Genomic DNA, 13,895 nt, shown 5'->3' on the forward strand with positions numbered 1-13,895 from the left:
ATCTTGTCTTGAGGGTGGCTGTTGCAAAATTAGAGCCTGTGTCTTTTTATCTTTAAAGGTTAACCCGAGCTACTTTCTTCACATTTGCCTCTAGTGGTATGGCTGTGCACATAATTTTAGCTTTAACTGATGGAGCTTTCAGAAGGGAGATCTTAATCCACCTTCATAAAATACAGGTATGGGTGTGCATATCCCTCTTAGAGGATTTGGCAATTGTCTAAATACAAAGTCTTTTTTATTTTTTTTTTTTCTTTCCAAATTTTTCATTTAAAGTTGTAATCTCAAAGATCTCAGTTTCGTTCTCTTCGGTGATAAATGCTAATTGCTGCAGCACACTTCCCAGATATCCACACAGTGTTGCATGTGTGACGTCCACGGTTGGCTCCGGTTGTAACTCTTGATTTTCCTCGCTGACGGTCGCTTTCCTTTTTAGACTGTTTGCCTTCATCTGAGCGTCCAATTTGTTACTTTTTCTTTGGATTTTCATTTATTTTTGAAGTTGTATCTGTAGTCATCCATCTTTTCTCTGTTTGTTCAGCCATAGTAGATTACTGTTTACTCGGAACACTTGCAGAGACCGGAGAAGCAGCCGCTTAGCTCCGCCTACCCTCTCTGGCAGACCAACCACTGCTGGCTGATGGAGAACACGTCACTAACTGGGCGCCGCTTGTGATTTTTTTCCATGAATGTCACCACAGACACCCAGTCTGTAATATTGCAAATGCAAAGGCTTTCATCAGTGGGCCATAGGCTCAATCACCATTGTGTTACCTCATTCGGCGATAGATAGTGACGTAACATTTTTTTATTTAAATTAAAATCTTTCAGGTCACTTTATTTCATACAAAATATGATAGTAAGCTGGTTACAATAAAATACACTGTGGTTTGATGTTAATTTAGTACAGCACAATTAGGCGTTGATATGACAAGACTTGATATTCTCACTTTTTAAGATCACAAAGTTTTGTAAATTTCAGTAATAAGAAAGCATTTCATTTTTATACTAAACGACCGATCCAACAACCCTGAATCCGAGCAGCAATACATTTCCTAATGGGTATTACTCTATCTAACTCTATTTAGAGCAGTATACTAGTTTAGGCCATCCTATATGGGTAAATGCACATTAAAAAAACAGCTACGGCCTCCGTATTTTACTTCAACCAAGAGGAGTCAGGTGCATTTTTGGGATGTAGTTCAACAATTCATCCAACATTCTACAGTCCAACATTCATATTTGCATAGTGTTTCAAGTATTTTTTCCATTCTTTGTGTAATAAGCTAGAGTAACTGCAAAAAAATGGGGCGATACAAGGAAAGTAAGAATTTTCATTTCACCATTGCTTCTGTCCTGTAATAAACCCCCTTTGACCAGCGCTGCTCTTTTTCTTTCATCCTGACCACTGTGAAGGAACGACCAGACAATGCATTCGTCAAGCAGCCACCACCACACACTTGACCTTTCTGCAGTGCGTGTGTGCTAAAGGGCAGGCTTTGCTCAGTGTTCATGCAGTGGCCGCTCCATCATGGATGAATGTCCTCAACCTCAGCCTGAGATTACCACCATTGCCATACTTAGGCAAAACAGTGGCTACTTTTTGGACTCAAATTAATGAGTTGCCTTATTCTTGCAGTGTAATTATTTTTTAAGTTTAAGTTGTTCAAACATTTTTTAGTTTAGTTAAAGCTGCAGTAGGTAAGATGGAGAAGAGAGCGGACTTTGCTTCAAACTTTGAAAGGTTACAACCTCCAGCTCCCTCCCCCTCTCTCTCCGCGGCGCTCAGTCCTGCCTCCAAAGCCCTCCCCGCAGAGGAGGCTGTCGTGCACGCAAAGGCTAGTAACCACAGCAACTGAAGGAGACAGATATACAATATGGCGGACACGCCAGTAAAAACATGAAATGACAACAACCGCAGCCGTTGTATACACCACCAACAGTATCGAAGCAGATACACATCAAACCACCAACCACTAACCACGCTAACAGAGACTGTGGAAAAAACAGAGCCAATTAAGCATTAACACACTGTTGTGAACATTTAGCTGTGAGAGCACAGACACACAGAACTATCAGGAGAAAGTCTGAAACGGTAACATAGCCTGGGCACTAGACTACTGAACAGCAGCAGCAGGGGGAACAAGCTAACCTGAGCCCAACTGCAACACCAACGTAAGACAGCGTCACAGTAACTGCAGACATTTTAGCAATGTGGTTACGTTTTTTCTTGTTAATCCTTTCAGCTCCCGTAGCTCTCTCCACCTCGGAGATGCCGCTCCAATGTTTACTCTTGTTTCATTTCTGTCTTCATACAACTCTTCGGTTTATCTCTCTGTAGTGTAAGCCTAGTTGGCGATGGAGGGATGGATAGTTTTTTCATTCCTGGTGGTTGTTTTTAAGCCTTTGTGGACACAAACCTGCTGATGCTGCCCACACTAAAAAAATTGAGCTTGACCGCATGTGCTTGCGTGGAGGAGTGATGCTGCGCTGCGTGTGATTGACAGCAGCCTGAGAGACTGCTCAGCTCTGATTGGTTGTTGTGTTTCGGGAGCGTTGGATTCTTACAAATGCCATTAGGAGAAGTAGGAGGAGCCAGAAGAACATGATTATCTCTCTCATGTGCTACTGCATGTTTAAAGTGACAGCAAATGAGTGAGAGCAAATATGACAAAAAGTTAGTTTTAATAATGTTACCCACTGCAGCTTTAACAAAAAGGGATTTCTCTAGTAATTGTTGGCTTGCAGATACTTTCAAAGTATAATATTGGTAACAGCTCTGGTGCTTTTCAAGTAGCATTAGCTGCTGCCAGCGAGCACATTGCATCTTACAAAAGCAGCAAAAAGGTGTATATTCATCAGTACGTTTTTTTTAAAGGCACTGAGTATTTTTCAAACGAGAAATGCACTGAAAAGATCTCAGGCAGATTTCTAACAGCAGAGTCTGACATTTCATTTAGCTGAGGAAAAGCTCAGCATACCGGGGAGTGAAAACTGAGATAGCTAGCAAGAAAAGTTGGCTGTGCACACGGACACAAACACACAATTCATTGTTGTGAAAAACGATGTTTAAATAATTCAACAGCACATTATCTTTCCACAGAGTGTGTCCTTACTACTCTAGAAAAGACACAAACTATTTCAGAACTCACTAAATAAAACTTTGCATGTCTAGAACCTGTCCTGGGGTAGGATGGAAGATTTGTTTATTTTTGAATTTGGGTGAACTGACCCTTTGAGTCGTGGTGTTACACTCTTGTTGTGTAACCCTCTGCAGCTTCAGGTCATTCAAAGGTGCGTCAGCTCACCTTCAGTGTCAGGTTGGATTTTGGATGTATTCGCGCCTTTACACAGCTGTGTCTTCTCTGATGCATAACAAAGCCTCTCTTCACATCACTCTTACTTTGCTGATCCGTCACCACAACAGTAGCTGAGGCCTGCCACGCTTTGTTGCACAGCGTTTCAATCAACATCAATGTCAGCAGTAGGAATCATCACGGCTGATTGGGAAGGTGTCTGCCTGCCTGCGCGCGTGTGTGTGGGAACAAGTTAATGTGTTGGCGGGCGCCCACGTGGGCCGTATGCAAATGCATCTGTTAGACAGCTGAATGCCTGTGCTTTACTGAGCGCCTGGCACCAGGGGAAAATGAAAAGACCAGGAGAATAATGACAGATTTATAATTACAGAATCTAGCGTTCAGCGCTACTCAGCAGCAACTGTCTGGGGAAGGCAATCTGGGTGTAATTTCTGCTGATCAGGCCTGCCACACACTCAAGGGTCACACCGCACTTATAACAAAATACACACCAAACGCACACAGAAGTATACGCACATGCACGCAGGTGTATGTGCGTATAGTCTGTCTCTCTCTCCGTCAGTTGTCGCACACGCAGAAGAGCCCACACTCAGACACACAAACACTCGCACTTAAATTTTCATCAGAAATTGTGGTGCGACAGCAAATTGGCCGGTTAATTTGCAAGAGCTGAAAGCATCAAGTCAGAGCCTGATTCACTGAGAAATGAGTGTTGTGTCACAGAAACACAGCAGAAAAATATCAGCTTACAGGAAGGAAATAAGTGATTTAATAAACACAGGAGGGAAAAAAATGACAAATTAAAGCTCCTGTGAGCAGCTTTCGGTTTATGTAGATTTTGGCGCCCCCTGTGGACAAAGTAGAATATAGAAATAATCAATCTTGTTGCTGATGGTCTGGTTTGCTTTTGTAGGTCAAATAAAGTCATCAGAATTAATTTCAGTCTGTTTCATAACCTGATAAGAACTCCTCAGTGGGCTTTCAAACACATGAACAAATTGACGCCAGCATTTTACTGTTATTTTACAATGCATCTACTGTATTTTATTTTAACAGCATAAGCATATTTTATTTTACAGTACATGACAGTAGGATTACCAGGTTTTACGCTAATTTTACAGCGTATGCCAGCACGTTACTGTTTATTTACAAAGCAGTGTTTCCCATACATTGATTTATTAAACACAATATCAACATATTGATTTTACATTTTATTGTACTATTTAAAATAGCAAGTTCGCTCAGCTCCTCCTTGCCCTGCTCTCGCTCTGAAACACTCGGGGGGGGATTAAAGGTCCCCACTCCGTTTAGAAACTCTTCCCTTCTGTGGCTACAGTCCACTCTATTATAGCACAAGTAAACACAAGTTAGCTTCATCTTCACACTGTAATTGGCAAGTAACTTTAATGAGGCTAACTTTACTGGCTATTTTTCCGCTGGCTTCAATTGAGTCCAAGGATACCGTAGGTCTTACAGAACTGTATAATAAAAAGGCTGGGAAACCTAACTTTGCTTGAGCAACAGAGCTTGCTTCACCAATTTTAGCATCCTGACCTCATAAAACATTTTCCGAAATGTCAACAGTTCGATATTCATGCACACAAAACAACACGAAATGCCAATTTCGGGAGATAAGCATAACGTTACCTTACCTCCTTAGTTGAACTCCCTGTGGACTGCTCTACATCCACGCTGCTTCGACAACAAGTTCCTCAAGCGCGTGACAGAAAATACTGTTTTATGCTGATAATAACTTGTATTTCCTGTTATTTGTAAACCGGCACCATTACCTGTTAATACACATGCGAGGGATGAATATTTAACAGTATTTTACAATTATTATGAAAAACTCTAAGATACCGTTTTAAATCCGTCATAAATTTACAGTAATTTGCCAAAGACAAAAAAGAACAGAATTTTAATTTACCTCACAAAGTTATGTAACAAAGCTTTTCCAAACATGAACAACTTGTACTTTAATTAATCATCCGTTGTAAGCAGCAATTTAATTAATTTTCAGATAATCAGACTATAAGGGATTCCTTACTTTTCAAAATAAGAGACAATTCCCATTTGAAGGCGATGCAGGCCACACTTTCATGCTCAGCTGTGACAACATGTGACATGCCCGTGGCCCTGAAGCCAATGTTCTCAGCTGAGTTGTTGTTAAACCAGAAACAAGCTGTTCTGCAGTCTTCAGTGGCTTTTTTTCAACAAGCTGTTTTAGTGTGAGTATTTTAAAACTTAGTTTTTTTCCATTTAAGCTTTATTCTATGTTATCTAAAATAAATTACAAATCTGAATGCATCCGAATGGTGGCCATTTTTCACGCTACGGTCTCCTCTGCAACGCTTAATGTTCAATTTATTGTCATATATTTTTTATCATTTGTCCTTTTTATCCGCAGTTCTTTCATTATTAATAGCTTCCTGCCATTGTGAGGGTACATCAATTGTCAATCCGCCCTCTGTGCAGCCTGTGTCTCTCTGCAAAGTTCAATCCATTTGCCATTGTGTCAGATTGAATGTGCCAAACTCAGTCAGAACAGGATTACTATGCATGGCCCAACATCCTGACTGAGTGCAAGCTGTACTGTTATTTTCTGTCTCATTTTAATCCCTGAATGAATTTCGGTCTGTGTCCCACGCAGTCGGACACACCAATAAGCCTCTCCGGAACAAAGATGCTCTCATTTCATTCAGATTTAAGCTCTAATTTATTTTGCATTTTGATATAGATAATACATAAAATTCTTGTAAGTTTATAACTCTAATATGATTTACTTGTCCGCAGGTGTGTTTGCAACATCGACTGTTCCCACATCAGCTTCAACCCGGTGTGTGCCTCAGACGGTCGCTCCTATGACAACCCCTGCCAGGTGAAGGAGGAGTCCTGTCAGAAGCAGGAACGCATCGAGGTCAAGTACCTGGGCCACTGCCAAGGTCAGAGCCAGAAAAAAAACACCCGCAAACACACACACACACACGCATGCAGTCACTTTAAAAGATACAACAACACCCTAACACTCACAACCAGGAAGCTGTCAATCTGTCTGGCAGGTGTTGACAACAGGTTGAAGCGAGGCCACGGAGGCAGATGAGGCCGCCCGCAGAGCTAAATGCAGACAGCAGGATCCCCTCCAGCTGCAGCTCCAACCACATTTCATAATTACACATATTTTCACTCATCGTTTTTTGGAATGCTGTGCAGAGATAATCCTCCAAACCACCGCATAGCCGTCGCTGCTATGTATATTGATAATTTTAGAGAATGGTAATCCCCCCTTTTTAGTGCAGTATCTTTAATTTGGGTGCAGTATTTGTTTGCAGTGGTTCCAGGGATAAAGTTATTTTATTAATCTGTGTGCTTAAATCCCTAAACTGAGTCATATTGCTAATCCATGTAGGAGAAGACAAAGGGACACAAGAATTATTCCCTTTTTATGCACCAACATCTTAATTTCTCCTTTTTATTGACTCGTTTAGCTTCATGCAACTGCAAGATCTGATACTGTCATCAGGTGGGAGGACACAATCCAGGGGAGTGTACAAATCTCAATTGTTAGGCTCTTTTCTTGTAGACGAGTACATGCAAGCATTTGATTGGCTCTGCACCCACACGGGACAAACAGGGCGATTGATCAAGATGTGAAGGCCAAGATGGAGGCTTAGAGAAGTAATGGGGAGTAAAGCAATCAGGGCTAACCAGCCCCTGGAACACAAATAGAAATCTGTATTCCCCCACGTTACACCCTTTGGGTCAGACCAACGTGATCGATTGTGTTCCACACATTCTGGTTCAATCAGGGAAAGTGGAGAGAGAAACAATTGTCATGAAACACTTAAGACCTAAGAAAAAAGTAAAGCTCGTATTATTCTGGAGTCACAGTGGCAGTTTGATATTTAGATTGCTGGTTTTTAACATGTCCCCTTGTGTCATCTGTCATATTGTTGGGAAACTGTTTAGCATTTCTTTAAATCTGTGGAAATAGTCTGGCTTTTATACTGGAGCTCTTTTTTATTTGAGATGTTCATTGCGTCACTGGATGCTTAAAAAAATCAGGTGTTAAATTATTAAGACCTCAAGTTGTCGTGGATATGTGGAGCAGGGAAAATGAGGAAGAAAAACAAGTTTTTTTAACTGAACTTTTTCATTTAAAGTGCCACGCTCCGAGTAGTAAAGATCAGACACCATTTTAACCTTCCGACGCCGAATCTGACACCCCTCCTATGCTAGTCTAGAATATATATGTATATATATATTTAAAGCTCTATACTACTTACCCTGTGTGGATATGATAGGGTTTTCTGTATGGTTTGACTCAGTACACTGAAGGAACCTAAAACAAGCTGTGCACCTACAAACAAGCTAAGCTAACGTTAGCAACGCCATTGGCGCACAGCCCCTCCTGACATGTTGTGACATCTTGACATGAAACTACTTTATTTTGAGTGAAGACAAAGGAGTAGATGTGCTGCTGGGTCTTTGTAGTAATCACATTCAGGTGCTCTTAAAGATACTTTGGGTTTGCTGCGGATAATTCATCTTGTGAAGGGGTTATTGCATGGGGGAAAAAATGAACTCAATCAAAAAGTGTAAAATGCAATTGTCCCGTTCATGACCCTGTTTGCGGTCATGAACTGGTCGTGATGAGAAATTTATTAGGTGCGGCCTTTGTGGTTCCACCTTGACTATGACCCAATCCCAATCTCCACCCCAAAGCCTGAGCACTGAACCCTCAGGGACTTTAATGACGTCAGGCGTGCAGTGCGTGAGTCCGTGAGGGTTTGAGAACTGCATGAAAATGAGGATTGGGACACATTATCATGGCATCACATGTTGCCTGGAAACAAGATGCAGCATTAAATAATAAGAAAAAAAGCCGACCTCCAGCATGTATGTGTGTCGGGCATTTCTGTTAATCCTTTTGCAAATATTTAACAGAAAAACAAACATCTCTAAAAATGAATTACTAAATGTTGTCACTTACAGATAAACCTATTTGCGGTTCCCGTCACCGTCCATGCTCGCTTTGTTTACATTTAGTTTTTGGGGTTCATACTTTATTGAATACTACTTCAATGTACGAACATTTGGAGGGGGTGGGCAGTCATGTTTGTATACCTCACAAAGTTCGCTATGACTTTGTGTAACTCCCAAAGGAAAGTCTGCAGATATGCGGACTCACAAAAAGTCCGCAATTTGGCGTTGACAAGTCCACATCAGAGCCCTCACACACCCGGTGATTGGACAGTGGGACAGCACTAAGCACTCACACACTTACCGGGAACGCGCCTCAAAGTCTGTGAGTGTGGAGATCGGGATTTGGCCTATGTTTTGCTATGTGAATGGTCCTCCCACTCCCACTCGACTGATTAGGGTAACTCAACAAAGGTGTGCAAACCACTGCTGAAAATGGCCCTGGTAAAGACCGAAGTTGGTCGCAACGTGTTGGCTATTTTAAAAGTCAGCTATATTTGGTATTTTATATTTAAAATAAAGCTTTTTAATTCTACATTAATCCTCCAGAGCGCCTTGGATTGTTTTCTGAAGGGCAATTGCATTTTACACGTTTTCATTGTGTTCATTTGTTCACCCATTCAATGCCCCTTTCACAGATGAATTAATCACTTTTTTATGTGTTTTAATTAGTTTTAATTATTTTAACTCTAAATGGAAAACAGATTGCTGACATTTTGCGAGCTTTGACTGAAGTTACATTCTTCACCAGCAAATCGTTGTTGTTTGCTGCTATCAAATGGTAATTTACCTGAAAGTGTTTCTTCTTTGCCACTTTAAAACTTTATTTATTCGTAGCAGCAGAAATATATTTTACGGTTGTGTTTGCAAATGAATTTGAGAAGAAGAAACGACTCACTACTTGGGGGCGAGTTCGGCATTTCCAATTCTTGTTTTCTTATCAGAACAAACTCAAGCGAGCAGTCCTTAAAATCATTTAGTCTCGCATTCTTCTTCAGTGTATATATACATGTATGACATCCACTTAGACTCGAGCTGTTGATCTCAGCGTTACGCTCCTTTTACCTCTTCTGTTATTCTCTCTCTGGTGTTCTATGAGCAAATGAATGAGAAAAATAAGACATTAAAAGTCCAAGATCAATTCTGTGCCATTTTCTTTACATCATAAACCTGGAAAATACTTTTCCCACGCTCAGTTTCAGGGAATCATTTCAGTGACCACGGGGAACAAAACAATCAATTGCAATAAAATGATAATGATTGGAGGGAATTTTTTTTTGTCCAGTGAAATGAGGAAGTCAATGCAGCGTCAATAAGGTGAGCCGAAATGCATTATTCCCTCTGATCTTTTCTCCCAGGCTCTGCTGCATTCTACCCTTTGTTCAGTGTCATACATTAGAGGAGATGGCTTCTGACTTTTGAAGAGAATAGTGCACATTTATCCGCATTAACTAGACAGGTGCACACGCCGAATGAACCCTCTGTTGAGATGGTAATTTTCATTCAACATGCGCCTCTTGCACTGGCATCAGTTTGAACGTGTAACCCATAATGGAAGAGGTTGGAGGTAGTAGTGACCTGAGATCAGATTTAATGTGTGTTTTGGCCTTTTCAGGAACCGGGAACAAAGGTGAGGACGGACACTTCGCACGGACTGACCTCACAGGTGAGTGCATGTGTATCAACGGCAGGGTGACAAATAACAAGTGCTGCCTCTCAGCTCTGTTTCAGTTCTCTTTAATTACTTTCATCTGTCATTCTCCCTGATTTATTCTCTTATTTTATCCATTTCTGTATTTTTTCCCCCTTTTATTTGTTGCTTCCTCTCTTACTCTAATCTGTGTCTTTCTTCTACAGTACATTAATGTATGTGTACATTTAGCTACAAGCATTTGTGCATTCAGTATTTATGGACTGTCCTTGTGTTCGTGTGCGTGCGTGTGTTTACATAGTAGAGGACAAGGAGGATCCGAGGAACGGGCTGGCACGCGGCCTGTACATCCCCTGTCCAGATCACTTTAAAAACTACTGCGTCCACGGAGACTGTCAGTTCCCCAGTGTCCTGGCCCAGCCCTCCTGCAGGTAAACAAACACACACACACACACACACACACATTGTGAGGCTAAGAGGCGTGTTGGCTCAGGGCAGACAGTGATGCTAACACTGTCTATCATATCAGTTTTAGAGTATTTTGGAGATAAAGAATTAGGGGTGAGAGAGGGGGAATAACATGCAACAAAGGTACCCAATCAACCAGGAAATTGCAATCATGGTATGTGTTTCATCTTGACCACTAGGCCGCCTATTTTTGACACTATTTAAAGCTACAGTAGGCAACATTATTTTATAGGAATGTGGTTAAAATAACAAATTTTGATCACTGCATTTCCCTAACAACATTAAATTGAAATTATGTTGATTGCTGATTTGCGACTGTGAGCGCCCGTCCCTTTGTATTTAGTTTGTTTTAAAATGTGTCCGGTCTGAATCAAACAACCAATCAGGGTAAGCTTTCCACGTAACTAGCCAAACACAGCGACTCAAACAAACTGGGGCTTCTACGTGACTTGTGTCAGCAGCACGCACGCAGAGGATGTGTCAGTCAGGAGCTATGGTAACTTGTGGTAAATTTCCTGTACCTACTTTGCCGGCAATGGCATATTCTGCTAAAGAAGCAAAAAGAAGGAAGGAGCAAAATACCCCTTTCCCACCGAAATTAGCACGCTGAGCCAGGTTTTTCAAACCTGGGAAGACCCGCTTATAGATGCCGTTTGTCTCTTTTCCCATTTCCAGTGGAGTATATGCCCGTCGGTCTCTTTTCTGCTGCGTCACCGTCTGACGTCACAAACGCACTGGAATCAGGGTTAGTAAACGGGGAAGATGTTACGGTGGTTAGGTCTTTATTGTATCTATTATTCTTTCGGTCTGTTTATCAAACTTGGCGGCGACAAATTTGGAACAATGTTCAAGCGGTGCCTGGACGGAGATGGGCCAAATTTGTAGCTGAGATGACAAGGAGTCGCAGAAGTTACTGACGGTGCATAGCGTCGAGCCGGAAAGGGGGCGGAGATTAGCATGTCAACTCGGGCTTTGTGTTCCCATCGTTGCCGATCGGAGCCGAGGCGGTAATTACCCGGGTCTACTGCAGAGTCATTTGACCAGGGTCTGAATGCTAATTATAACCATTCCCATTAAGCAAAAAAGCCGGGTGTTAGCAGGTTTTTTGACCAGTGGGAAAGCGGCTAACGAGAGCGCTAAATGAAAAGAGGGATCAGACGAGTGGGAGTGTAAGGGGCTGAAGAGCGAAGCGATGCAGAGGTTACACTGTTCCTTCTTGACAGGCAACGGTAGCACTAAGCTCCAACAACTAGTGGTAAAAAGGTGGTCCACACCAAGAATTATAACTATAATGATAACTTTAGTAGTATTTGAACATTTTGCTAGCAATTAAGTGTACTTTTTGGAATCAACAGCATCTCTCCTCTCTCTCTCTCCTTGCCTTGGTGCTGCAGAGAGATGCACCGCACAACGGGTGCACGGCACACAAGGGGTGCACGGCACACACCAGTTGCAAAATGCGCGTGCATGTTTCGTGTAGCGGAGTGATACAGAGAGGCAGAAGGAATGTTCATGTTGCTTACTGCCACTACAAAAGTTAAAACCAGACTAAAAGTTTATAATATTCCTGCAAAAAAGTAAACTAAATGGTGTAATTTAGTGTAATACTCTTCGTTAGGACTATTGATCGTCTGTTCGTAATGAGTTGAATGAATATTTAATAGCTAGCAATCAATGAGGCTATACTTGTAGTAGCTAATTATGAGCTTCACTGCATAGAGTTTTACGTAGCAATCAGTTAAGCTATATTTATCTTAACTATTATTGACTACAATGTTTTTACAGTGTCTGGCTGTAGTCTGGCTATAAACAATAGATGACTCAGGCCGGCTCCCCTACCCTCTCACTCCTTTATTGAGCTATCGCTTGGAAAGTGCTGTAGCCTGTTTAGTTTTTAATCAGGCTTGTTCATCTTGTCTGAGTAAAAGTGAGCTCACTGAGAGAAGGAAGTGTGTGAGATCCCGCTGTTGACCATTTAACTGTGCTGCACAGCTTCATATTAGTCTCATGCTGGATTTCTCACTGCTGAAGATGTTTGTGTGTCCTTCCCCACGCATTATGATCCTGCTTCTCCAGTCTAATTTTGATTCGGTGGTGATTTTAGATTTTGAGAACCCACACTTAATTGCATAATCATCTGTCTGCCAGGGATGATACTTGGCTGTGAACACACCACCATGCTGCTGTCACCATCATTTATAACTGACACCTCGAATGTGTCATCAGCCACCCCAGAAGCTATGAAATATTTCAGTATTGTTTACAGCAGCATGAAAACTGTAGCTTTTAAAAGCAGTATCACATGCAAGTGATTGACATCAGTAGTGCTGACAATGTTTTAGTTGTACATTTATCAGCATTCATCCCGTTTGAGGACCAAACCCTGAACATGAACATTAAAGCTTATTATCAGTTGAAGGCTCATTAAAACCTCCTGCACAGTACCTGTTGGACATTAAACAGCAGACAGAGAATGTTAGCGACTAGCTTGCGAACATATTGGAGCATTTAGCAGCTTTAGAGTCAGATATGTCCTGCCGGAGTTGGTTCAAGACCAAAACAGAGCTTTGTATAAATTAAAAATATTTGATTAAATTTTCCAGTGTCCATAAACATGACTTTGAAAGAATGCTTGTTTTTCTCTGTCTGTTGGATGTTACAGGCAACTGTTAGCTAAAGTATTAGCAATATGCTTGTTAAATCTGTGTGACTTAGCCATTTCTTTCTATATTAACAGATCAATGAGTGTAGTTGTTCTCACTCGTGGCATACTTAAGGCTTGATAACATTCTAACCTATGCTTCAAAGGTCTAAAAAATATCCTGTGACGGTAACCAGTGTTGGGTAACATTACTTTTAAAAGTAACTTGTTACGTTACTGCGTTACCTACTGAGAAACCCCTGTGTGACTCTTTATGCATGTAGGCTATATTGACAGGATGGCGTGTAGCCTACTGTACGTCTACCTTTGAATGTATTGACTCAATGGTCATTGCATAAACTAGTTGACGGCCCATAATCTGTAACTGTGCCGCCTAATACCGCCACGCTAGCTTAAAGGATAACTTCGAAGAGGGATAACGAAGACGAAGAGGGAGAAGTGCTGTTTGTTGTGTTGGAGTACAGAAAGCGTGGCTCAGTGCTATCTAAAAGATTGTCATGGCTGAAGATCAATAATTGTTGTCTCCACTAGTCACTTACACACAAACACATGGGAAAATAGGGTCTAGGTTGAAAAATCCCGAAGTTACCCTTTAATGCTTACTTCAGTGCACTTCCTAGAAACCTCCTTTTAATTTGTTTAAGAATTGTAACTTCCGTATAAACTGCAGCCATCTTCTGTTCCATTTCTCCTCGCAAGAAAAGCGGTCAACTGAAAATGTTTTTAGACATAAATCTATTCAAACAATAAGACATAAAGCTCTGTGGCACATTGAAAAGACGTAGCCGTAGCTGCTTTTATCCTGAACACGGTTTAATGC

General features: G+C 41.4%; 1 protein-coding gene across 2 annotated transcripts in view; it reads left to right on the top strand.

Annotated features, from left to right (window-relative positions):
* Nucleotides 1–13,895, top strand: part of LOC138592893 (tomoregulin-2-like) — a 134,579-nt gene that overhangs the window by 114,889 nt on the left and 5,795 nt on the right. The window contains exons 6-8 of one of the 2 annotated variants that reach the window (XM_069663792.1): nucleotides 6,108–6,256; nucleotides 9,910–9,960; nucleotides 10,247–10,376. In XM_069663792.1, coding sequence (XP_069519893.1) covers nucleotides 6,108–6,256; nucleotides 9,910–9,960; nucleotides 10,247–10,376 — 330 coding nt within the window. The remainder of the gene's footprint in view (nucleotides 1–6,107; nucleotides 6,257–9,909; nucleotides 9,961–10,246; nucleotides 10,377–13,895) is intronic. The other variant, XM_069663793.1, reaches the window with a different exon arrangement.

This window comes from Semicossyphus pulcher, unplaced genomic scaffold, assembly GCF_022749685.1.
Source record: "Semicossyphus pulcher isolate SPU_LCO1_2020_fin unplaced genomic scaffold, fSemPul1.0.p SCAF_15, whole genome shotgun sequence".
NCBI classification, from domain to species: domain Eukaryota; kingdom Metazoa; phylum Chordata; class Actinopteri; order Labriformes; family Labridae; genus Semicossyphus; species Semicossyphus pulcher.